Raw genomic sequence first — 27,601 nt, 5'->3', positions numbered from 1 at the left:
TTCACCTAAACATTTCATGAAACTTTTGAAGAACAACACAAGTACCCCAAACCCAAATGTATCTAAAATACATTTTAATCTTGCTGAAATTCACAATTGTTACAATATTAATCTCTTGAATATTTTTCATCTTCATTCTCTTCTTCGTAATCTTCTTATAATCTTGAAACATACTGTACAATCATGTCATGTAAAGTGTTTTACATCAAGGCACAAGACAGCAGTTGTGAGGGAGCCAAGGGAAAGCTGATCTTTAATGTCTATCCCTGCGGGTCACAGTTGCCATGGGGACAGGGGGTATGAGTGACAGGGAAAATGGGTCACATGGTACAAATGTGCTCTAAGACAATAGATAGTAAATAATAAATAAGCACTGATGCTTTCTCCATTCATTTCAAATTAATTTAATGTATAAAAAAAAGGAATCSGATTCAGCTGTCAATGTACATAACGGAGGTTGCTGTAATATTTTCATTTTTCCCCCCTCTGTTTTGAAAAAAGCAAAATGAAAGGTTCATAACATTATGGGAATGAGAGGTGTCCTACAATCTGAAGGGGTTTCTTTGTGTAGACTGTGGGAGAGTGGATAATAAAGCCAGTGTTTTTTTCTGTTTGTTTTGTTGTTTTCTCCCAGATATGTTCTGATGTCATCGCGTTAAGGAGGGTAAACATCTGAAAGGGAAGAGAGAGAGGAAGGGAGAGAACAGACAAGTCAACAACTTCAGTGCCCAGCGCCTTCTGTCAGTCACAAAACTTAAGTCCTCTGAGCAAACAAGAAGACCAAGCAATTATTTGTCATCAACACAGGAAATCAATTATCTATATGTAAAATYTKWATTWWAAAAWATATATATATAWTTTCTAATGCTCCCTCTCATTGAAGCMACGAAGTTCAAGGCCGACCACGGWATTGCAGGCATTGTTTGCAGAAAACAGGGTCCCCCATTCTAGTGAAGGGGAAAATGGCAATCTTTGTAGWCAATCTTTGTRTMAATAAATACACATTTTGTAGACAATCATGGAACCAATAAYTGCTTCTATTACACCAGATGTATGTCCTTGGACATACAGAASAAGCTATAAAGATAATGTACTATAGTAGCTAATGGCAGCCTGCAGTGCCCCGGTCGGCCTTGAACTTGAGATACTCAATGAGAGGGGGCAACACTGAACTAGCCTGCAACGTCACTTCCTGGAGTAGCTCAAACTGCGCATGTTATGTCTCCATGAGACGCCATCTTAACCGGCTTTCTTGTCTTCAAATATCTATTGAGTCTTCACACGTGATCGATGGTTTTGTTCATTCATATATACAGTCGTCATGTCAGGCGTTTAACTAAAAGCTAGAGAATAGAAATAAGGCCTAGCCAAAAGAACATAGACGGAAAGGACAGCGRGGAGGAGGAATATTCACCCTGAAGGTTGTTGGAATGTTCACATCTGTGTGTTTCTCCTCCGCCGGCCAAAAGCCTTAGAGCCTACGTTAGTGGGGACAAAGTTACTGTTGCCCATGCCCCCCGACCGGCTCAGAAAGTCTGCCAGGCGGTGAGTCACGCAGGTGGCCGTGTTGCAGGCCCGCTTCTGTGCTGTAACGCTGCTTCGGGAATGGAGACGGGGTTAATGGTGAGCCCTGCTCCGCACCTCGTACACATACAATACACGTGTGTTCACACTCATGCCAGACACTCACAAACATACACATATTCAAGCACACACACAGATGGCCTACACAAGTGCACTATTACACACACGCGCACACACACACACACATAAAAGTAGACAGAGGATTAATATAGTCTCTGGAAATGTTCGATCATTAGAATGGTTCAGTTGGTCATAATTCTTACCTTGAGACTTGATGAGGGTTTTAGAGACAGTTCAAGGATATTGGAACTGCTATTATAACTATGATTTATTCTATGCTGCAATTCAAACAATATTGAATGCAGTTGTTGGAAGAGTCAAAGTTTCATAAAATAAATAAGTACTAACATTACATTTCTTAAGAATAAAAAGTAAAAGTCTTCCTGGTATAAAAATAGGTTTATTGAAAAAGAAACATGGTGCCGCATAAAGAAACCATTTATTATGGTCGAATAATACGTAGGTTATCTCTCATGAATTTGGAGATTTGAGGAATTTGTAACGCAATCAAATTATATGAATATACACTCAGAAAAAAATCATCTATACATTTCGAGTCATTCTTTTGAATAATTGTAATTTAGATAAGTTCTCATTTCGATTGTCTAAACAGATACAACGTCATTCTCTGCCGAAAGGGGAAAGGAATTATCAAAAGAAGAAGGRAAAAAATCACGGGGGCGTTGCGATGGGAGATCCGCTCTAACGTCAATCAAGCAGGCAAAATCTACATGCACGGAGATTTAAAACCAGGAGGACATTCAAATTAAAAGTGAAAAAGAGTGGGAACAGGAGGAGGGCGAAGGGTTAGATGCTGTCAAGTGTCTCTCCGTAGCTTGCATAGCGTTCGCTCTCGGGCGTGCTGCGTTTCTTGCCAGGCGTGCCCGCGCCCACGTCTGTGCGGGGGAACGTTTGTAATTTGTGCAGGTCCTGGGACAGTTTGCCCAGCATGCAGGTGCTGAGGTTGGAGCAGCGCTTGGTTAGGGGTCTTTCAATGCTGTCAGAGGGGAGAGACAAACATGCAGAAAACAGGCTCATAGTAGCTGGACCCATGCAGGTTTCTCTCTCCAACACACACACACACACACACACACACACACACACACACACACACACACACACACACACACACACACACACACACACACACACACACACACACACACTCTTTCTCTCTCTCATGTTAGTACTGTGTCATCCCCCTTTAATTCATGCATGTCTCATACACAATGCATTGTCAGACGTGCTGTCATAGGCAATAAATTAACATTTCCAAAATATCATGCTTCCCTTCCAAAAACGTTACATCAACCCCCATGCTCCAACTCCATTGTATCGTCACACCCACCCTCATATCACCCCAAACAGAACAGAACGGGTAGCTTCCTGTTGTCATGCAACTCTTTCCGCCTCCACTAATTGAGACCATGCACTTATCCATCCAGTTGGGCATTCCCCGCTAATATAATWTCTGCAGCAGGCAAACACACTGTTAACATTCATCCATTCAAATAACTGAATGTCAAACTTATCCATGTGGGAGGGTTACGACAGAGAATCAGTTGGGAGGGATTAGGATCTGGATCTCTCTCCTTGAGATGGAATTAGTAACCATTCCTCTGAGCACATACCTCCAAATGGATTAAATCAAACGGCAGGTGGCTAGAAGACGTCTCTCCACACAGGTAATATAAAAGTAGCTCTGACCATCAATACTGATCATCACSTTTAATTCATCATCAGTCCATTAATTGGTAGCTAAGAGGCAAACTCAGGCTGTTCGAAATGCAGGAAGAAAAAGCAGTTGTCTGTACCTATTGCCTTCATTCACTTGCTGTTGCAGCTCTTCAGTTGTCATCTGCACAAACTCCTTGACTATGGCGTTGAGTAACCTCCGTGCCTCGTAGTCCGTGAGCGTGACTTGGTCTGTCATGGACTCTATGCCCGTTCTAGAGGAGGAAGAAAAGGGGGTGGGTGATGCACAGGGATCAACGTAAAAACTCAAATGGAGTYATCACCTGGGAAAAGAAAAGAAAAAAGATCCTCAGAGCATCACTGAGTCTAAAGATATGACGTGGGACTGGAATGGACCCCAGCCAACATGGAAAATAGTCATCTGCTAAGAGTAGTCCATCTAAAAGGGCCGACGTGTGACCTAGTTCAGATTTATAACGGGGAGTGGCTTGGATGTTTTTCTATGTCTCATTTATCTCTCCTAAATTAAATTACTCTTGTTGTGTGGTGTTTTTTCTTTCTGCAAATGTCATTACAGTCCCCTTTACACCTTAAGGGATAGTTCACCCAAATTACAAAATTACACATTGGTTTCCTTACCCTTTAAGCAGTCTATCGACAAGGTATGACAGCAATCCATGCTTTAGTTTAGTTTCCCTGGCACGGTTTCCACATRCTAACATTTTAGCATTTGTGGCACAAATCCCATTCAAGTCATGGTACCGATATTAGCATTTTTCGTGTATCATGACCAAATCATCAAAAACAATTTCAAATTGATTGTGAAGCTCAACAATGTTAGCATGTGGAAACAGTGCCAGGGAAACTACACCTAAGCATGGATTGCTGTCCCTTTAACTGCAGTGCACTTCTGGGATATTGGATTAAGGAACATATGAACTTTTATGTATTTGTTACAGTTTCTAAATCAACAATTTACAGACCAAAACATGTGTACTATGTAACTTTTATCACATAAAAATTATTTCCCCCAAAAAATGTAACTCATAATTTTCATTCTAAAATAATACAGTTATATATGGCAGCACGTCTTATCCATCTTTTCATGAAAGATTACACAAGTGTGTGTGAGCTCGTGTGATGTRTGTATGTGTATGAGTGTAATTTTTTACATTCTGTGTGTCCGTCGGGCTCACCTGGCAGGGGCTGCTTGTGAGCTGTACATCTGGCAAATGACCAGGGCATAGGCAACAAGGAAAGCAGAGATCTTCAACATAACCATGGTCCCCTACAGCAAAGAGACAGTCCCATCAGTGAAGCAATTACATTAACATTTACATGTGACAATGAGAGAAGCAGGTCGCCAACACAAAAACATTCAGCATACTTTTACCAGAATGAGATTAAGCATTGTACGGCTAAATGTAACACAATAAAACTGTTGGTTAAAGGATTCCTTCGTTAAGTTTGAAATGAGCTGCTAGATGATGTATTGACGGCAGACTCAGCTTTACCGCACTAGTTCAGTTCAGTAGCACTGATCTCTCAAGCTGCATATCCATCCTTCTGTCTCCCCATGACACCTTCCATCCAAACAGTCTCTACTCTTCTCCACGGAGCAAACTATTCCTCCAGTCTCACAATATTGGGTACAGCACAGCACAGGAGAGGTAGTTCTCTGAGGAGGAGCCCTTGGCGTGTCCAGGAATGACGGGGGTCCAAGCCTGTCGGTTGGTGCTAACTGAGGGGACGTAGCGTTAGCTAGCCGCTGTGAGGAGGGGATAGTGGTTCCAGCCAGTGTGCCAACTCCCAGAGGAGGACCAGTACATTAGTGTAATGAGCTGCCACCACTTTCTCACACACAAGCACTCCATCTCTCTCTCCATTCTACTCACTGTTTATTTCTCTCCGTCTCTTACTTACTCTTTGGTCTCTCACKCACCATTGCTCACTTTTTCTCTCTCTCTCTCATCTTTCTTTCCATCTTTTCTGTTCTGCCTCCACCACAGAGCTGAAGGAGAGTTGTGACCCCTACGGCCACACTTCAATCCCAATCCCATTACCGTCACCATCACATCACACTGCGCCAAAACGCAGGTCCACACTCTCCATATCCAACCGAGTTACAGAGTCCTCAGACACAACCCATTAAGTCAACCTACCATCCAAATACACAGTCTCCACCATGTGGATCTGGTTAAAGTTCTCCACTTACCTTTTGTGTTAATCACCGGGCCCCCAAAAATATATAGCTTTGTAGGAAACGCCTAAGTTGACTTCTCTCACTTTGAAGACCAACTCTTGGATCTGTAGCATGCAGTGCCAATGCACAAGCCTATATATCCACTGCTTGCATTTGTGTATTGACTGTGTAGGTGTTTAATTATCTCCCATCGGCCAATCCCGTCGCTGAGATGCTCCTGCGAGCCAATCGGATGACACCCCTTACTTTTGGCACACTAAGAAGGGATATGGCTTTGCAATGACGTCATTCTTTAGTCACTAAGTGCTCCATTCACAAAATCCACCAGTCATTTGAACAATTTGATATCCAAATTTCCATTGAGGTCATTAATTAACGAGGAGCAAATCTAATGAATGGCCACGGCAACCATCCCTCGCAATAAATATTTTATAGGCTTCCAAAAATGTTACACGCATGCTATTTTTCAAATGCCAAATTGATAAGCCACAGCAAAGTACTAGTAGGCAGGGCCATCTGCTGGGAATGAAGGTATACTGCAGTCCCATCTACTCCTAGGTTGGTGCTACTCAACCAAGAGACATAGGGATCAAGTAAGTACCCCAGTCAATTCCACTGTCATGCTGAAACTCAAATACGGCCGATTGTTCTATTCAAAAAAGTTTACAATTATCTGAGCAGTTAAATAAAAGAGCATTTATTACCATCATGAATACAATCACTGCAAAGACTTCAACTCGTAAGAATATGATTTTACATGTCCTTATTTTATACAATTAAGATTTWAAAAATGTGGAATTTGATCATGGTTTTGAACTCCTCTAATGTAATCTGAGTTAATGAGTATGACTGTGTCTCAATGATCCACAGTAACACAGGGTTCACCATTACGTTATTCATCTACAAGTTACCTAGTCCACATACCAAAAGACAACATTGGTATGAATTATGAAAACATGGCTAATGTGTTAAAATGATTATCCCTGCCCCAGTCCATGTCCTCCTTCAATGGATACATTAAGTGGACTTCAACAGGGAATCATTGCAGAATCCCTGATGACAAAGACAGTTGTTTTTCAAAAGCAATTACAGAACTGTTTGTCAGGTGGCATAATCTAATTTCCCTTCCTTTTCAATAGCGGGCAAAGCATCATAAAGTGTGTGTGTGTGTGTGTGTGTGTGTGTGTGTGTGTGTGTGTGTGTGTGTGTGTGTGTGTGTGTGTGTGTGTGTGTGTGTGTAAGAGAAGGAGAGTGGGGGGGCCTTTCCCTGCATGCGTCACAGAGGTACCACATTAGACAGGATGAGCCTTTTAGTGTTATTGAACAGTGAGCGGCTCCGAAGTCCCAGGCGCTAAATCACAGTAAAATGGACTGCGCAGAGGTCCCAGCCCCACACTACATGGCCAGAAGTATGTGGACACCCCTTCAAATTAGTGATTTGTCTATTTCAGCCACACCCGTTGCTGACAGGTTTATAGAGTTGAGCACACATCCATGCAATCTCCATAGACAAACATTGACAGTAGAATGGCCCATACTGAAGAGCTCAGTGACTTTCAACGTGGCACCGTCATAGGATGCCACCTTTCAAACAAGTCAGTTTGTAAAATTTCTGCCCTGCTAGAGCTGCCCGGACAACTSTAGGTGCTGTTATTGTGAAGTGGAAACGTTTAGGAGAAACAACGGCTCAGCCGCGAAGTGGTAGGCCACACAAGCTCATAGAACAGGACCGCCGAGTGCTGAAGCACGTAGCGTGTAACAATCAACCGTCCTCRGTTGCAACACTCACTACAGAGTTCCAAACTGCCTCTGGAAACAACGTCAGTACAAGAACTGTTCATCGGGAGCTTCATGAAATGGGTTTCCATGGCCGAGCAGCCGCAAGATCACCATGCGCAATGCCAAGCATCGACTGGAGTGGTGTAAGGCTCGCCACCATTGGACTCTGRAGCAGTGGAAACRCGTTCTCTGGAGTGATGAATCACGCTTCACCATCTTGCAGTACGGCAGACTAATCTATGTTTGGTGGATGCCAGGAGAATGCTACCTGCCCAAATGCAYAGTGCCAACTTTAAAGTTTGGTGGAGGAGGAATAATGGTCTGGGGCTATTTTTCATACATCCATCCAAATGGAGTAATCAGACTTATTGCTTTACGGTTTTTAACTTTGGGACAGGAAAGTTCTGCTAACATACATTCCTGAGTTGTCTCATCACATTTGCCGAAGTTGAGTTAACTAGAAATCTGGTTGCCTTGATTTTTTAAATTGACTTAACTTTCGATTTCAAGTCCTTTCAACTTAACGATGTAAGGATATCATCAGCTGAACTATTTAAGCTTCATGGACCAACGTAGCGAWGTTGGGGGATAGCCCCAGGCAGGGACTCAAACCCGGGTTCACTGACTGTCAAGTGTCAACCCAACACCTTATACGTTGGTCCATGACGCCAAGAGAGCTGAAGTTGGATGAGCTATAATATACTGTAGATTTCTGCTCAACTATGGAAATGATTGTATTATTGACGGATGGCTGTTATATTTTTTATTTTGATTGAGCCAAGTATGTTTGTGACAGACTAGTGTCTCCTTTGACTCCTAACCAGTTTCAGCCATGATCCATATAATGGACCAGACAGGTAGGTCTATCAAATCTGAGTAACCACAGATCACATAAGGGTTAGAACAAATCAACTTACTATATCTGGTTAAATGCATCAGCCTCTGCAATACATGTTTCAGTTGTAACTGATCCCTGACCGACTGGCGCAGCGGTCTAAGGCACTGCATCTYCGTGCAAGAGGCGWCACTGCAGTCCCTRGTTTGAATCAAGCCTCCATCACATCCGGCCGTGATTGGGAGTCCCATAGGGCGGCGCACAATTGGCCCAGCGTTGTACAGGGTAGGTCATCATTGTAAATAATMATTTGTTCTTAACTGGCTTGCCTAGTTAAATAAAGGTTAAATAAATAATATGTATAATACAACTTGCAGAAAGGTATACTGGGTAATATGTTAATTAAACACGTGTTTAAGCCAGAACAGTATTTTAWGTTGTAAGTGTCAGCAAACATAACTCCCGTGTGATCAACTCAGCTATTTGTGTTGCAAATGACAATATTTCAGTTCATTCTTTTTCAACTCACATTGAGTAAAAATCATTGGGTTTTAGTGGAGTAGTAATTCATGTCAGCTCAACAATTTCCCAATTTGAAGTCCAGACAACTTGGATATTTAAGTTACATTTTTTTACAGTATTACTGTGTACTAATCGTACTACATACCTTTTTAGAACATAATGTTTATAAAAAAAATTATGCAGGAAGCAACAAATATAAATATCAGTATAAAACATATTTTCAAATAACCAAACTGCCTCCTATAGAAGATGCAAATACAGGTATCCGGACACGACCGTTCTTTTAGACTGCTGAAGCAAGGACACATATTTTCTTCAGGAAATTGACATTTTCTAGTTATTTACTTCAAACTTTGTATTGTCTTTCTATGCCATGGGATTAAGAAAAGTAAGTAGTACATCATCCAGTAATCTAACATGCAACATGCACTAATAACAATGTCGCCACCAAAACATTTAACCTTTTAATCACGGACAAAGATTGATGAGGATATAGACACCTTTGAACGTTACAAAGCACCCCCAACGTACAGAGACCGTAAATCCTTATATCAGAGATATACATCGTGATGGGGCCAAAGTGGAGTGATATGAATCGTTGATCTATGGATCTATCAGTGAATCATTGATCTATGGATCTATCAGTGAATMATTGATCTATGGATCTATCAGTGTCTCCATTCACTGTTGGGTGCTCCGAGGTTCGGGGGCAGTACCCTGTCCATATAAATCACTTCCTCAAGGAAAAAGCAACAGCACTTAAGTCATTAGCAGACTCCAACCTTCTTTAATGGCTCTCAATCTCCAAATCTAATCAGTGCTGCACACCATCACCACAAAGGATGCTCTCCCTTGATTAAATTCAAGTTCAAGTGTGTGACCAAGCTCTTGTCTTTGGGGGCTCTCCCACTGGGGCGGTAAGGGAACATTTGAACACCTGCCGACTTCCATCACACTGGGATTACCCACAAGGCCCTAGAGTGCAGGCAGGCACACACACGCACACCCACACACACAAACACACACACACCCAACATACATCAATTCATTCATTATGCGAGTGGCATGGGGGCGCAAACAAATGCCACATTCAGATTTGGGGACAGGTCATTACTTAAAGGCAAATGGGAAGTGCCACTTGACTTGTAAGAGCAGCCGAGCACTTGCTGGAGTTTCTGTTGTTCATCCTGGGAGCATTAGAGAAATTACATTTAATCGTTGAAACGTTAGGGCATCAATTAGTTGGTCACGCCATATAGCGCGTGGGAGGCAGTGTCGGACTTATAATTAGGCAGAAGAGACAATTGCCTCAGGCCTCACATCATCAGAGGCCCCGTGAACTGGGCATAATAAAAAATAAAAATAATAATAGTAATAAAAAATATATATATTTATTTCTCCGCTCGAGCCCCCCCCAACCTCCCCAACCCCCCCATCCTCCGCACGATCCGCTGTTGCGGGCTGCTCAGTTCACTGCTCTCCTTCTGTCTTGCTTCAGCAGGTTGGTCCAGCAGCAAAATCTGCGGGAAGCTTCAAAGTTGCATCATCTAAACAGTCTTCCTAGAACGGTCTATGAAAGGTTGCTAGGAAATATTATATATGATTATATGTAGAATCCTTCTTGCCTTCCAAAGAATACTTCTTGCCTTTCAAAGAATCATCAAAGAACCCTTTCTTCCAAAAATGGTTCTTAGGATGTTAAAGGTTGTAGGTAGAACCCTTTCACTTACAAAGAACCCTTGTCTTCCAAAAAAGGTTATTCTGATCATAACAGTTCTTGGTAGAACCCTATCCCTCCACAAATAACCCTTTTRGAACCCTTTTTCTAWGAGTGTACTACACGAGTGAAKAGCAAAATACACTTGTTAAGCTACATAACATGCAAAAAATCCTTAATATAATGAGCAAATTAGAATTCAGATGATGAGCACTCAACTCAATTTAGCTAACACTTTGGCCTCTGTCTGGGGCCTCCAATTCTCTAAGTCCGCCCCTGGAGGGGGGAAGCTTTGGCTAGCCCTGACATCATCCAGTGCTGTCTGCGTGCACCGCTCTGCTACTGTAGTAGGCTGCTTCCTCCACTCTCATTCAAGTAAAAGAGGCCAGAGAGAAAAAGAGCCCCTTCAGCAATCAATGTCTAGACCAATGGTTGATGTGGACCGGTGCTGGGTTACCAGATCTGAGTACTGGAGTAYCGGATCTCGGTGAGTATACAGTACAGTACCATGAGTACCGGCTCCCTAATCCTTAAACGTCAGGCGTTGATCTCTAGACAGTTGGCAATGGTGTGGTTTGAGAGAACAGTTTCCAAAAATGGCCTATTATATTGAATGAAGTTGTTGCATGTGACATTAGTTACACCGTCCAAAACACTTGAAGACATAAACCACAGAGATAGCAAAAGTGCACCACATTATAGCTAATCATTATCTCTTTGTTACGTTTACATGCAAGGATTCCCTACTGAACACTGTTAGCTACCTGATATTCACTTCCGGACWWGGAGAGCGCTCAAAGCATTGTAGAACGCCCCTCTGAATAACGGGGTGTGGTGTTGGTTTAACTGCATTGTGAAAAAGAAAGACGCRGAAAAATGTAAATTGTTCTTGTCTGTCACGACTTCCGCCGAAGTCGGGTCCTCTCCTTGTTCGGGCGGCGYTCAGCGGTCGGCGTCGCCGGTATTCTAGCCATCGTCGATCCACTTTTCATTTTCCATTTGTTTTGTCTTGTTTTTCCACACACGTGGTTTCAATTCCCTCATTTACTGTTGTGTATTTAACCCTCTGTTCCCCCCATGTCTTTGTGTGGGATTGTTTATTGTAGTGCTTGTGCATGCTCCCCGTGAGCGCACAACRGGTTATTTTTGTGCCTATTTATCTTGTTGTTCTGGATGCCGTTGGTTTTGCTTAATAAATCTCMGGTTATTACCCAGTTCTGTTCTCCTGCGCCTGACTTCTCTGCCGCCAATTACGCACCCCGCTACATTGTCTCCTTATTCATCCTGTTTTCAGGCTTGTAACATTTATAAGCATGGTTTYGTTTTTGAAATCTAGAGATAAAAGGTTTATCTAAACTATGATTCGTTTTCTTGTAATTTTGATGTATAATTTAAGTGTTTAATTTATGTACTCATGTAAATACACATAAGACGAGACATCATTTGTAAAAAGACATGAAACCATTAAAAAGCCCAAATGTTTATAATGAAAATACATTTAATCCGAGATACCATCTTGTCTCATTTTCCCCTTCATGTGACTGCAGCAAAGCTAAGCTAGTTAACTTTGTATGTAAGTCAATGAGACAAGATGGTGTCTTGGATTAAATGCATTTACTTTTTACAAATGATGGCTCGCTAACAACAACTARCTAGCTACGTTAGCAGTTAGTATGCGATCATTAGATACACATTTCATAAAACGTAACCTTCTAAAATACATATCATTAGCATGGAACATATGTACTCGTGTAAATACACTTAATGCTGCCCATGGGGGTTTCTTACATTTAATACACAGGCCTTTTCTATACTTGATTTGTACAATTTGCCATGTACAGTGGGGAGAACAAGTATTTGACACACTGCCGATTTTGCAGGTTTTCCTACTTACAAAGCAGTAGAGTCTGTAATTTTTATCATAGGTACACTTCAACTGTGAGAGATGAAATCTAAAACAAAAATCCAGAAAATCACATTGTATTATTTTTAAGTAATTCATTTGCATTTTATTGCATGACATAAGTATTTGATACATCAGAAAAGCAGAACTTAATATTTGTACAGACACCTTTGTTTGCAATTACAGAGATATACGTTTCCTGTAGTTCTTGACCAGGTTTGCACACACTGCAGCAGGGCCCACTCCTCCATACAGACCTTCTCCAGATCCTTCAGGTTTCGGGGCTGTGCGCTGGCAATATGGACTTTCAGCTCCCTCCAAACATTTTCTATTGGTTCAGGTCTGGAGACTGGCTAGGCCACTCCAGGACCTTGAGATGCTTCTTACGGACCACTCCTTAGTTGCCCTGGCTGTGTGTTTCGGGTCGTTGTCATGCTGGAAGACCCAGCCACGACCCATCTTCAATGCTCTTACTGAGGGAAGGAGTTGTTGGCCAAGATCTGCGATACATGGCCCCATCCATCCTCCCCTCAATATGGTGCAGTCGTCCTTTGCAGAAAAAGCATCCCCAAAAGAATGATGTTTCCACCTCCATGCTTCACGGTTGGGGATGGTGTTCTTGGGGTTGTACTCATCCTTCTTCTTCCTCCAAACACGGCGAGTGGAGTTTAGACCAAAAAAGCTCTATTTTGTCTCATCAGACCACATGACCTTCTCCCATTCCTCCTCTGGATCATCCAAGTTCATTGGCCAAACTTCAGACGGGCCTGGACATGCGCTGGCTTGAGCAGGGACCTTGCGTGCGCTGCAGGATTTTAATCCATGACGGCTGTAGTGTGTTACTAATGGTTTTCTTTGAGACGTGGTCCCAGCTCTCTTCAGGTCATTGACCAGGTCCTGCCGTGTAGTTCTGGGCTGATCCCTCACCTTCCTCAATATCATTGATGCCCCACGAGGTGAGATCTTGCATGGAGTCCCAGACAGAGGGTGATTGACCATCATCTTGAACTTCTTCCATTTTCTAATAATTGCCCAACAGTTGTTGCCTTCTCACCAAGCTGCTTGCCTATTGTCCTGTAGCCCATCCCAGCCTGTGCAGGTCTACAATTTTATCCCTGAATGTCCTTACACAGCTCTCAGGTCTTGGCCATTGTGGAGAGGTTGGAGTCTGTTTGATTGAGTGTTGGACAGGTGTCTTTATACAGGTAACGAGTTCAAACAGGTGCAGTTAATACAGGTAATGAGTGGAGAACAGGAGGGCTTCTTAAAGAAAAAACTAACAGGTCTGTGAGAGCCGGAATTCTTACTGGTTGGTAGGGTGATCAAATACTTATGGCATGCAATAAAATGCAAATTAATTACTTAAAAATCATACAATGTGATTTTCTGGATTTTTGTTTTAGATTCCGTCTCTCACAGTTGAAGTGTACCTATGATAAAAATTACAGACCTCTAACATGCTTTGTAAGTAGAAAACTGCAAAATCGGCAGTGTGTCAAATACTTGTTCTCCCCACTGTATATATAGAGTGAATCAGATGTACTGTTGTTGCCTTAACATCGGATGGGTGTATTTATTTGTTTTTCACACCACCGTCTTTAGTGATAAGATAGCTAATGTTAGCTAAAAAAAACACTAATTAGATGGTAGCTAACTGTTAGATAGATAGCTAGCTAGCTAGCTAGCTACATGAAAAGTTGAGAGCTAGCTTTAGCTATGTTATGAAAACATTGAGAAACGGGATTGTAATGTATTTGAGAATGTGTGAAAGTGTTTGCTATTGCCATAATATATTTGGTATGAAGTTTTAGTTTTCAGCTTTCTTTAGCGGTGTCACTGCATTGTAGTTTACTCTATTCTCAGATTTCTGTTCTTTAGATATATATTTTCAGAAAAAGTAATGCATCTGCTGCCTCCAAGGGTGGAGGTGAAGACCTTGAGGGAGGCTGCAGAAACCAACTTTCAAATGAAAGGAAATATTCAGAATTCGCTCTGCCATTTCCTGGTTGCTAAAATTCGAATAGCTCGTCTAAATTCAGTTTATGTGACAAAACAAGCAATGTATATCATTATACCATCTAAACCGCTGTGACACTGTCAAGCAGMATTATGACCATCATAATCATATAAGCCAGATAGGCCTCTCACGTACATGACCTTATATCAGTCATCAGTCACAAAGAGAGTGTCTTGTCCTGCTCCTGAAATCTGCTCCTGCATTCCTGAAATCTGCTCCTGCATTCATCCCAGTCATCAGCAACAGAGCATTGGGGTAGGTACATGTCTGACATCAATGTGTGTGCAATTACAATGATCATTTAATATGGTCAATTTCAGAAAATGTTATATAACATAAACATRATGTTTACAAGTAGGYTATGGTGTAATGGAATGGTTTGCCTTGTGTGGTAGGTTTTGCGCTTTTTGACATTTGTAAAATAAGACGTAAAAAAAACACAATAGAGTTATGACCATATTATGACAAGTTATGTCTGCTCTTATGACATATTATGACATGGTTATGACCGTGTCATAACGTGTTATGACGCTAAGTGTCATGTTCAACTACCACCAAGCTACAGCAAAATGTAATTCAATTACTAGTTGAGCTAAATGTAGTTCACTACTCCCCAACACTGTAAGTTCAACACTTTTAAAAGATAACCATCTTGCTTTCGGGGGCTGATATTGCAGTGACACCACTGTGCGTTTGGCTCAATCATCCCAATGCAACCGGAGAAGAAATCTTAGTGAGTCAGAAGCCAGGATGGAGGCAGCAATTCTCCTCAAGGAAACTTGGCTCCCACGTTTGGAGCCATTTCAGATTCAATCACACTTGATCAACTTGGACCGAGTCCTTCGGTATTTATAGAAAGTTAAACGGTATGCGGTTATGAAACATGGCAGAGGGCCAACGTCTGCAGTCATTTSTGCCTCCACAGCAAAGCTGAGAGTTAAAAATGAAGGAGTATCCAATTTTTCTGTACTGTGTATTTCACTTCCAAAAGATCTGGTCTGCAGAACCAGGTTGCTGATTAATTGAAAAATGCAGGAAGACTTTACATTAAGTTGTTCTCATATCGGTGTAATAACCCTGTAATTACTACAGTAATAACATTATATTAACATGTTACGTGGTACTTTAGTAACTGTATTATAATCACATAGTAATGGATATTGAGCCTTGTAGAATATTTAAAAAACGATTTAACTCCATCATTGTGCAATTACAAAACAATTACTGAAATAATGTGTAATAACAGTGTCGTTACAGTAGTAATAAGTGTTACTAMACAGGTATAAGAGCAGCTCAATGTAAAGTGTTCACAACAAATTTACTCTACGTAGGCTAACTATTGTTTTGATCAAGGGGATAAAATGTATCATATTTGTACTGTTTTGTGTAGTCCTGGTGTGAGCACGTTCATCTTATTTCTCRTGTGTTTTTGTTCCACTTTATTTTATAGTACTACTGATATTGGTTACTGCATTGTTGGAAAAGAGCTTSCAAGAACAGCATTTCACTGTACTTTTGCACGTGACAATAAAAACATGACATTTTAAACTACTTGAGGTGCAACCTGTTCTTCGAAGAGAGGACCTGGAACAATCTCTACACCTTCTGAGTTCCTTGACATCCACGGTCGCCATTCACTCTCCTTCTGTGGGTATTTTGGCATCTCTTCAGAGGAAGGCAGCCATAGCTTATGTAGGATCAGGCGCCGATATACAGCGCCTTCATAAGTATTCACACCCCTTGACTTATTCCACATTTGTTGTGCTACAGCCTGATTCAAAATTGATTAAATGGATTGTTTTTACCCATATATGACAAAGTTAAAACCTGCCCAGTCCTAACGATTACAAGCATACCCATAACATGATGCAGCCACAACTATGCTTGACAATATGGAGTGGTACTCAGTAATGTGTCATATTGGACTTGCCCCAAACATAACACATTGTATTCAGGACAAAGTGAATTGCTTTCCCACATTTTTTGCAGTATTACTTTAGTGTCTTGTTGCAAACAGGATGCATGTTTTGGAATATTTGTATTCTGTACAGGCTTCCTTCTTTTCACTCTGTCAATTAGGTTAGTATTATGGCTAACTACAATGTTGTTGATCCATCCTCAGTTCTCCTATCACAGCCATTAAATACTGTAACTGTTTTAAAGTCACCATTGGCCTCATTGTGAAATCCCTGAGCGGTTTACTTCCTCTCCGGCAACTGAGTTAGGAAGGACGCCTGTATCTTTGTAGTGACTGGGTTTATTGATACACCATTCAAAGTGTAATTAATAACTTCACCATACATAAAGGGATATTCAATGTCTGCTTTAAACATTTTCCCCATCTACAATAGGTGACCTTCTTTGCAAGGCACTGGAAACCTCCCTGGTCTTTGTGGTTGAATCTGTGTTTGAAATTCACTGCTTGACTAAGGGATCTTAATTGTAAAGTGGGGTGCAAAGATGAGGTAGTCATTCAAAAACATGTTAAACAACTTTAAGCACAGAGTGAGTCCATGCAATTTATTATGTGACTTGTTAAAGCACATTTTTACTCCTGAACTTCTTTAGGCTAGGATTAATAAAGGGGTTGAAAACTTATTGACTCAAGACGTTTCAGCTTTTCAATTCTAATTAATTTACATTTCTAAAAACATAAATCCACTTTGAGATTATGGGGTATTGTGTGTAGGCAGTGACACAAAATCACACATTTAATTCATTTAAAATGTAAGGAGTAACACAATAAAATGTGAAAATTGTCAAGGGATGTGAATACTTTCAGATTAAGGCTGAGATCATCAAACTCAATTTACCAAATGCATGCTTTTCAACCGTTCGCTGCCTGCACCCGCACGCCCGACTAGCATCACCCACCTGGACGGTTCCGACCTAGAATATGTGGACATCTATAAGTACCTAGGTGTCTGGCTAGACTGCAAACTCTCCTTCCAGACTCATATCAAACATCTCCAATCCAAAATCAAATCAAGAATCGGCTTTCTATTCCCAACAAAGCCTCCTTCACTCACGCCGCCAAACTTACCCTAGTAAAACTGACTATCCTACCGATCCTGACTTCGGCGATGTCATCTACAAAATAGCTTCCAACACTCTACTCAGCAAACTGGATGCAGTTTATCACAGTGCCATTCGTTTTGTTACTAAAGCACTTATACGACCCACCACTGCGACTGTATGCCCTAGTCGGCTGGCCTCGCTACATGTTCGTCGTCAGACCCACTGGTCCAGGTCATCTACAAGGCTATGCTAGGTAAAGTGCCGCCTATCTCAGTTCACTGGTCACGATGGCTACACCCACCCGCAGCACACGCTCCAGCAGGTGTATCTCACTGATCATCCCTAAAGCTAAAACCTCATTTGGACGCCTTTCCTTCCAGTTCTCTGCTGCCTGCGACTGGAATGAATTGCAAATCTCTGAAGTTGGAGACTTTTATCTCCTCAACAATTTAATCTGTATCCGAGCAGCTAACCGATCGCTGCAGCTGTACATAGCCCATCTGTAAACTACCCACCCAATTTACCTACCTCACCCCCATACTGCTTTTATTTATTTACTTTTCTGCTCTTTGCAACAGTATCTCCTTCTTGCACATGATCATCTGATGATTATCACTCCAGTGTTAATCTGCTAAATTGTAATTATTCGATTTATTGCCTACTCATGCTTTTGCACACATTGTATATAGATTCTCTTTTTTCTACATGTTATTGACTTGTTTATTGTTTACTCCATGTGTAACTCTGTGTTGTCTGTTCACACTGCTATGCTTTATCTTGGCCAGTCGCAGTTGTAAAGGAGAACTTGTTCTCAACTAGCCTACCTGGTTAAATAAAGGTGAAATAAAAAAAATAAAAACTGCAGAAAGAGGGTTTCTGCACGGCGCAATGGAAATCAAGTGTCATCTCCCTCCATAACAGACACGCTGCTGTGCAACTCAAACACAACTTTGAAAGCACAGAGTGGGAATGTGCTATGTGAATTCTGGCCTGAAGTTTTACTGTCTACCACAGGTATCAAAAGTACCTGTAGATGGCAATGCAATATAGTGAAAAAGGAGTCTCCACATGCTTCAATCAGATGAAATGTCAGTGTTCATTTGCTAAGTGTTCCGGCTGTTAAATGTCCTATAGTAAATTCATGAGTTCATTCAAAAGTGTTCCAAGTGCAAAGAACATACTTGTGATCATGGTTAAGCTTTTAATGTCATGGATTGTATTTTCCCAGGTCTGTTCCCACAATACTGATGGACAACGATCCCTGTCCTGGTTTGCTCTCCTGCTCAGTCCTCTGCAATGGGACATGGTCCCACTGTGTCAGAATGAATCCTTCAGTCTGTCCTGGATGACATTATATGCTCAATGAAGGGTATGAAACAATCCCTAACTCCTCATATCCCCTGAATGTTCCTTGAATGTGTTGTCTAAATCGCTCATGTTTTTTAGTAATCTGTGCTCTATAAATGTGTACATAGAACATGAATGTGAAACCTGCCAAACAGACATGGGTAGTGATTGGAATCAGTTATTGGGTCAATTCAATAAGTGCACTATGCTGTGAAGCCATTCAACATGTACTGGCTAAAGAGAGAAATACCATGCTCATCGGGATAGATAATGATATTAGAGGTGCGCTAATCTCTCGTGGACAGACTACATATTGAGCATCAAATAAAAAATGTTTTATTTGACACATGCTTCGTAGACAACAGGTGCAGACTAACAGTGATTCCCGGATTTTCGGGTTATTCCAAGCGGATTCCAAAAGTTGTCCAACTGGGGATTTGCAACACTATTTATAAACACAGTATTATTGTTGATGAGTTACACTATAGTGAGTCTAAGGAAAATATAAGATACTGTGCTTCACAGCAGATTGACTAAGAACACATTCCTGAGAATTCTCATTTCATACCCAACCCATACAGGCTGAAAACCCAGCTCATAGATTTGTTGTCAAACTCCAGAGAAAWATTAGTGAGAAAATTGAAGAGGCTGCTCATAAAGCAGATGAAGTGGAGCCAGGAATCTCTCCCGTCTCCAAAAGTGACCTCTCATATTAGCTAATCCAAAATTACAGTATCGGATGAGCAAATGCAATTAATGTTTGAGCATTTGCTGGGGAGCAAGGGAAATACTTTGAGTTCAGTAATGATTTGACGTCTTCTTRCTTCCCAGACTTGGCATCGACCGATTTCTCCATCTACACTGACAATGGAGGTTGAAGAAATAGATGGTGTCTACATTAACTTGGGGGAGTTGTGTTTTGTCTGTCAGTGCTTGTTGTGTGATTATTTTGTTTGAAAASCCAAGAACCTTTATGTGAAGAAAGCACCAAGAAGTTGGTGCTACAATAGGCAGGGACATCTATAAGACGATTTGATGTGAGAATGATGACAGTTCAATGACAAAAGCTTTCTTTTTATCTGAGGATAACACTCCCCCTTCCCCTCTCACCAGTCATATGAGTAACCTTGCCAGGAAATTACAGTTGTGATAAACATCCTAGCTGTCACACATGAAAAGCACCTGAGGGTTTGAAACACTTGTTTGGAGTAATTCACTCTGACACATCAAAAGACCTCCCTAGATCATCCTGCCCTTGATGTAATGGAGTCCTGCCGTGGAATCTCCCTCAATGGACCCCTCCCGAGACCACCTGTTGATTTCCGATTAGACCGCACGCTCACAACATGGTTGACAGGCAAAAAGGGGAGGAGGCGGGGACTACCCTCTCCTCCTGTCTCTATTTGACTGGATGGACACTGAAGGCCCAGAGGCTAGAGCCTGCCAGTCACACCTGTCAGAGCAGAATCAGAGCAGCCTAGAACGATAGCACATCAAAAAACACATGATGTCCCACAAAACACCACACCACACACATAAGAGCCATCACAGCTGTCAGTCAGAACCTCAAAGGCCAGATGATTCAGGGGAGAGACAACATGGCTGTTTATCTACATACATGAATCTCAATCAGGCATTGTACAATGTATTGATCAGATCAAATGACTAATTATAGATCACCACTGAGACACAAAGGGACAGTTAAAGAGCCTCCATGTGGCTCTGGACCATCAGGTTCCTGGCCCCTGTACTAAGAYAATCTGTACTGAGACAATCTGTACTGAAATCCATATAGTGCATGAACATCAAAGTGACATTTTCTTGATTCCATGATTCCCAGCACGAAAGGTATTATGGGGCTTGAAAATTGTAAAATTGAAAATGTTTAGAAATGATCTACAGCAGTGATGTTTTAGGGGAACCCAGAAAACATCAGATAAGGAGGCATTTTTTTCTAACGAGGAAGCATTTGTCTCATGGAAAACGAGACATGAGAACGAATGAGGAGCMCTGAGAGAGGAGAGGGACTATATATCTAGAAGGCTGGACATTTGAACCCTGGTGTCTTCAGTCAAACAGTCAACTTCCATCATTGCTGCATGACCGCCATGCGTTTCCCTAGTCTAGGGGATTGAGCTGTATAAATGTGTGACACAGCATGAGGTTCGCCACTTATTGGCTAGCTATTGTTAGATCCAAAGGCTGAGTGAATATGCAATCTATCTGGCTCTCATATTAGTAAGTGCTCCACAATGGGCTCTTCCTGGTTTGAGACAGAAGAAGCCTTTTCAGCCATTTACCGCCAAAATGCTGTGTAAACTCTTTGAGAAAACGCAAGGAAACGGATGGCAAGATTCTGCATGACTCTCAACTCCTCCACCACCTGCTGCTGCGTGTCCTGACATTTAGTGGGAAATGTAAAAGTCAATGAATATGTATACATGCTCATAAAACCTATTGAGGAGGGCTTTCCGTTCACTCCGTGTGCTGTTGATGACCCTTGACCCGCTCCGTGGTACCTGCCAGCTTAATGCATACTTGGCAGACCGGCCCATTAGTCCAGCTGATTCCCAGGCTAAACACATCGCTGGCCTATTTTAAGCAACAGTGGTGTGAGATGGGGGCATATTTAGACACATTTAGTCACTCCGGATACTCAAGCAATCCATATCTGGAGGCACGTACAGGTTCACTGCTGACGCTGATGTCATCATCTCTCGCTCCAGTGAGTCGCTGGGAGGACTAAGATGCACCTCTGAGGTCCAACTACAACTCCAAATCATGAAAATGCTTGACTTTGTCTGTGATGACAATGACCTTAGTGATGAGGGTCAAAGGGCCGGAACCCCACAAGGGCTTCAAAAACATATTCAAGCACATTTTGAGGGACAATTTTTCTGGATTTGTGGTAACACACACTGTTGTGTCACTGATTGAGATAGCTAAGTACAGTTGACAATGCACTGACRTATTTCTTCTCCGAGACTTGGTCTGGGTTAGCAACCTTGCTTTCGTCTTCCCAATCCATAACGCTACACCTTTAAACACCTCCGCACTCCTCCTCTTCCTTCCCTGCGTGTGAGGACTGGCGGCGTGGCTTGGACCCGTCACAGAGTGACTCAGGCCACTCTGCCATTTGAAAAATTAAAAAGGGGGCCATTTGGCAGAGTTAAATGAAGCCCTGGCGAAATATGCTGAGCTCAGCACAGCTCCTAGAAGCTCAATCACAAAGGAGGCACGCTGACGTAATGGCCACCACTGCATCTGCCTTGGCAGGGGAGGAGGGCTCGTCAGCACAGCTCCTTTAATTAATCTCCCTCCGGATCAAGGGTACATCAGATATCATTAACAGAGTCTCGGCTCTCAGTGTCCAGCCGTTTCAACCCAAATAAAAAAAGACAGGGTGGSCGGAGAGAGRTGGAGAGTGGGGAGAGAGGGATTCAAAKAGGGATCAAATAAACCCTGCATCCATGAGCCTGTTCATGTTGTATACTACACTCAGCTGTGTTCACTGCTGTTATGACAGGCTTACAGAGCATGTGTTGTGACCATGATGCTCTTGTTGCACATTGTGAATCAAAAGTAGCCTATACTGTTGTTAGGCCTATCCCTGCTTTGATTGGAGTGATGCAAGTTTATTTTGGTCTCGTTATTTTTCCTTCGAGAGTCATTTTGTCTATTCAGAATGCAAAATATCCAGGTTTAATTTGATGGCAGCTCAACACTACTGAATTGACAAGACCTCTTTTTTGTAGCTCTGACTGATTCGGCAGGACTTAGTGATAAAACACCATTCAAAGGAATTCTGTACAGTGAAAATGAAATACAAAGCATTTCTTGCAGACCTGTCCTGACTTGAAATAGCAACCCTGCAGATTGAGGAAAAACATGACTACCTGACCTATGCCATAGTCCCCTATACAGAGATTGTAGTACTGTATACTTCATAAAATAAGAAAGACAATGTATAGCGTAATGAATCCTATTGAACAAAATAACTGTCAAAGCCAACCAGTCAAAGAAAAAAAAAAGTGGACACACACACACACACACACACACAGTATCAGTTTACTGTAGCCTGTGATGTAAACTTCCAATTTACTGCTGCCATCCAGTGCTCATCTAGGCACACTGCAATTATGTATTTCGTTGCAGAAAAAGAAATGTTAAAACAAAATGTTGTTTGCTTTTATTACTGCAAGTTTATGTCATTCCAGTTATTGCAACGTTCTGAGAACCATACACATACTGTCTGGAATGGATTTTAACATCAATCAAAATCTAAATTCATTCCAGAATTGACAGGAATCATTTAAATTAAACAGTAAAATTGCAAGTCTTTGGTCAAGTAAAAAATGATTAACGTTTTCAATCTTTGATTACATCAGTGGTAAAATACCCAATTGCCATACTTTAGTAAAAGTAAAGATGCCTTAATAGAAAATGACTCAAGTAAAAGTGAAAGTCACCCAGTAAAATCCTACTTGAGTAAAAGTAAAAAAGAATTTGGTTTGAAATATACTTAAGTATCAAAAGTAAATGTAATTGCTAAAATATAATTAAGTATTAAAAGTAAAACTATAAATATATATATTTTTTTTTAACAGAGGGCACAATTTTCTTTCTTTTTTTATTTACGGATAGCAGGGGGCACATATGGGATCAATATCATGCCAAATKAAAACAAGTGATTTACATTTGTGGATTGGTACTTATTTGTACAGATCGTTATACAGAAATACAAAATGCATGCTGTGTGTTCACAATACATTTGGCATGATATTGATCCCATAGGYACACTCCAACACTCAGACATTTGTATTTAGTGAGTCCGCCAGATCAGATGCAGTAGGGATGACCAGGGATTTTCTTTTTATGTGCGTGAATTTGACAATTTCCTGTCCTGCTCACCATTCAAAATGTAACTAAGTACGTTTGGGTGTCAGGGAAAATGTATCGAGTAAAAAGGACATTATTTTATTTAGGAATGTAGTGGAGTAAAAGTTGCCAAAAATATAAATAGTAAAGTACAGATACCCCTAAAAAAAAACGTAAGTAAAAATACTTTAAAGTACTACTTAAACGCTTTACACCACGGGATTGCATTTCGAATTTTAATCTACTGGATGGACTTCTGAGATCTACTGCTTTGCCTTACGTCACAGATMTAGGGAAATAAATCAATCCAGAGTCACAGTTCACCAAGCAAAGCAGAGATGGTAAGAATGAATAAAGCATGCATTTTGTTTTACGTTTCTAAGCGCGAATGTTGCTTAATAGGTAATAAAATTAATCGCATACATTGAATGGCAAAAGTGTTCGATAATTAAGGATCCTAGCTAGAGCAGCTAGCTAGCTATCACTCGTTGAAAGGATATTAACTTTACGTTAGCTAGACTAGCTTAGCACAAGTCTATGAGCACAACAGAGGAAACGAGTGCACTGTGAGTAAGCACAAAACAGCAAGCATCTGGAAGTTTATGATTATGCACGAGCTAGATGGTTAGCAAACTATCTCAATAAGATTAAATAAATAAAAAGTACTAGCCTAGTTAGCAGTTAGTTACATAGTAACGTAACTAAGTTAGTTAGCTAATTTTAGATGGCTAGTTAGCTACCTAACACAGCTAGGTAGCTAACTAGCATTCTACGTTAGCTAGCTATCGTTAGCCAGTGTAATGTTGATTGTTTCACTTTCGTTTTTTGACTGCCATAAAAGTTACCCAACTTTGCCGAATACCATTTGCAGTCAACCGTCCTTACCTATGGAGTCAAAGGCTGATTGAAATTGCATGGTTGTTCGCGGTGCTGTCTTCCAAATGCTTGCAACCAGCTACTTTGCTGCTTGAAACAAATTTAGCTAGTTGTCATACCTACCTCTAAAAGTTTCAAMCGTGTTTGACGTCATGAGAGGTGCACCCATAGAGGTCCTATTCTACTGACTGATTCTGTGGGTGCACCCCCATGCCAGGTGACTGTAAACAAAGCCACAAGGTTGGTTGCTTGATAGCTTGCGCTATAATTTATTTATAGCAATACAATACCTTAGTCTAGGGTGGCAAACACGTTCTGTGTCGAGTTGTTTTTTTGGTAGATAACTCATCGCAATGCMAGATAACTACGTAAGTAAAACATGTAAATGTGTATTTCTTGACAAATATACCGTGAAAACATTGACACAACTGCCTTTTTTGTCTCTCTGTAGTTCCGTAACCAGTACGACAAYGACGTCACCGTATGGAGTCCTCAGGTAAGGGCCATGTTGCCTTATGAGAAAGCGACCTTACAAGGTACCAACTACAGCGTTAACATAACTCAACGGACAATCAAAATGATTCTAAATGTTTTGGGGAATGAGATTCCCTGCAGTGTCTCCCAAATAAGGTAACATTATCAATGCACTTGYTTCAGGGGCGYATTCACCAGATCGAATAYGCCATGGAGGCGGTGAAACAAGGTTCGGCTACAGTGGGGCTCAAGTCCAGAACCCAYGCAGTCCTGGTTGCTCTCAAGGTATTTCCCAGTAACGTCCCACTTCTATTCTACACTGTGACGGCTTTATTTTGTCAGGGGGTACATAGGAGCTACACCGAGACGTCAGGAAAACAGTAAAAAATATATATATTTACCTGCTACACTGGATGTGGACAAGAGCCACACTTTGCAATCTAGAAAATAGAACCAGAGGGTAATGTTGTGCTAAGTAGACGGTGCTCCTATGCCCAGGTTTAATTTAAATGAATAAGAGCGTCTCACCCTCAGCAAAAGTTAAGTTTCCGGTGTGCCAGGCCAGTTAAGATACCCTGGGATGAAATAAAAATGTGGCTGTCCCACAGTTGTAGTACCTTACTCTTGACTAAGTACTACACTTGCAGTGACTATCAATGGGCTGTTGAGTGAGACTGTTTTGTGTTTATCCACAGAGAGCCCAGTCTGAGCTGGCTGCTCACCAGAAAAAGATCCTTCATGTTGATGAACACATTGGCATCTCTATTGCCGGGCTGACTGCAGATGCCAGGCTCCTCTGGTACGACACACACACACACACATCTCGTGTCTAGTTGCAGGAATACCATGACTTCGTATGCAAAGTGTATCCACTGTAATCTGTGTCAAGATTTCCCCTTCCTTCATCCTCGACAGTAACTTCATGAGGCAGGAATGCCTGGACTCCAGGTTTGTGTTTGACAGGCCTCTCCCAGTGTCGCGCCTCGTCACTCTCATTGGAAGCAGTATCCTTTGTCATGTTTTCACACATTCACCTCTAGAAGCCTGCACCGGCACTCCAATCAATGTTTCAATGTCAAAATGTACACTTTGGGCTTTTCATGAGTTAATAGGTGAGGTCAGGTTTGGGAATTGGCSTGCTGTGCTTTAGACTTAACAGTCCCTCAGAAACCCAAATCCCCACACAGAGATATGGAAGAAGACCCTATGGTGTGGGACTGCTTATCGCTGGCTACGACGTGAGTTCTCTTTGTCATCTTTTTTAATGGAAACTAGGTCTGCTGATGAAGGGGTGTAACACTCTAGAAGTAGTATGTGATTCTTAAAGCAATATTAATTAGTAATGTGGAGCATCTGTCATTCTCTCCATATGGTTTCTTCTTGTAGGACATGGGGCCTCATATCTTCCAGACCTGCCCCTCTGCAAACTACTTYGATTGCAAAGCCATGTCCATTGGAGCCCGCTCCCAGTCTGCCCGCACATACCTAGAGAGAAACATGGACACCTTCCTGGACTGTGAGAGCATGCGCACACACACACTGTATTTGTAGTTCTCACAAGTACTAACACAAATGCATACCTGAGGGCACAAATGCATGTCTACTCAGACACTTACTATAAAGTAGATACCGTTTGATGCTTGTTAACTGTAGCACCTCTCTCACACACATTTCAGCACATGCTCTTTGCATTTATCCCTTTGTCCATTGCATTGTCTGTATTTAGCTAATCTGAATGAGCTGATCAGGCATGGTCTGCTTGGGCTCAGAGAAACACTCCCTGCTGAACAGGACCTCACGACTAAGGTAAGCTGCTATGGCTCAACCAACTGGTCTTACCCCTCCTTCCCTGCTGAACAGGGCTGTGCTCATTAAGTCATGTAACAGAGCATGTTTTGCTACATTTTATGATAAAATTAGTATTTCTCAGTCCAGTTAGTTCCTCCCTGTTTGTCGGTTTTCTTCTGTTTGGTGCCTAATGAACACAACCCAGGCCTTTACTGAGTAGCTCTCCCTGCCTTTCAGAATGTCTCCATCGGTATTGTGGGGAAAGACATGGAGTTCACCATCTACGACGATGATGACGTGGCTCCTTTCCTCGTGGGTCTAGAGGAGAGGCCACAGAGAAAGGTAGGAGTCGGCTTGGAGCTAACTGGATGTAATTTGAGGAAAGTGGTTGGATTAATGCTAGCCTGGAACCACACTGAAACAGAACAATTCATTTGGAATCCAGGGTAGTATAATGCACCCTCAAAGATATTTGTATATGTAAATATATTAGTGGTTAACAAACATGACATCACAAAATTGCCTGAACASATCAAGTGTTGGAATTGTCACATTATCGTTGAACGGTAGCCAATCAAGATGTGGGCCACTGCTAACCTCTCCTTCTGTCTGTCCTTTAGGTCATCCAGGCTGGAGATGAGCCTGCAGCAGACAAACCTGATGAGCCAATGGATATCTGAGACTTGGAGGACGCAGAATGATTACACACTTCTTGTCACACTGCGGTGGCCAGAAACCAAAATCCAACAAGGCACCACTCACTGGACTGCAATGGGGAAATTCTGTACTGTGACAATATGCCACTTACTGAAAACAAGTGAATTGTACGCTTTCTGCTAATAACATTGGATGTTGCTTTTCTATTGGTAGAATGTTCAATTCTATAAATAAAACCTTTTTTCTCA

The 27,601-nt window shown here is 41.6% G+C and overlaps 2 protein-coding genes across 5 annotated transcripts; one reads left to right on the top strand and one right to left on the bottom strand.

Annotated features, from left to right (window-relative positions):
* Nucleotides 1–224: 224 nt before the first annotated feature.
* On the bottom strand, nt 225–24,543 carry LOC111971955 (calcitonin-1). Of its 4 annotated transcripts, XM_023998749.2 has the most exons (5): nt 5,555–5,644; nt 4,536–4,627; nt 3,459–3,593; nt 1,415–1,594; nt 225–672 (listed from the first exon to the last, which is right to left on the bottom strand). In XM_023998749.2, the coding sequence occupies exons 2-4, from the start codon at nt 4,619–4,621 to the stop codon at nt 1,435–1,437; spliced, it is 381 nt and encodes a 126-aa protein (XP_023854517.1). In that variant the 5' UTR covers nt 4,622–4,627; nt 5,555–5,644; the 3' UTR covers nt 225–672; nt 1,415–1,434. The 4 variants fall into 4 exon arrangements, with proteins under 4 accessions (XP_023854517.1, XP_023854516.1, XP_023854513.1 ...); XM_023998748.2 differs by lacking the exons at nt 225–672; nt 1,415–1,594; nt 5,555–5,644 and adding exons at nt 2,029–2,641; nt 24,444–24,543; XM_023998745.1 differs by lacking the exons at nt 225–672; nt 1,415–1,594 and adding an exon at nt 2,029–2,641.
* LOC111971944 (proteasome subunit alpha type-1) lies at nt 23,831–27,601 on the top strand. Its single transcript, XM_023998734.2, has 10 exons — nt 23,831–23,899; nt 24,886–24,930; nt 25,092–25,193; nt 25,604–25,707; nt 25,824–25,912; nt 26,076–26,146; nt 26,295–26,424; nt 26,635–26,714; nt 26,934–27,038; nt 27,317–27,601. Exons 1-10 carry the CDS (start codon nt 23,897–23,899, stop codon nt 27,374–27,376), a joined length of 789 nt encoding a protein of 262 aa, XP_023854502.2. The 5' UTR covers nt 23,831–23,896; the 3' UTR covers nt 27,377–27,601.

Source organism: Salvelinus sp. IW2-2015, linkage group LG13, assembly GCF_002910315.2.
Source record: "Salvelinus sp. IW2-2015 linkage group LG13, ASM291031v2, whole genome shotgun sequence".
NCBI classification, from domain to species: Eukaryota; Metazoa; Chordata; class Actinopteri; order Salmoniformes; family Salmonidae; genus Salvelinus; species Salvelinus sp. IW2-2015.
This window is presented reverse-complemented; position numbering and strand designations above follow the sequence as displayed.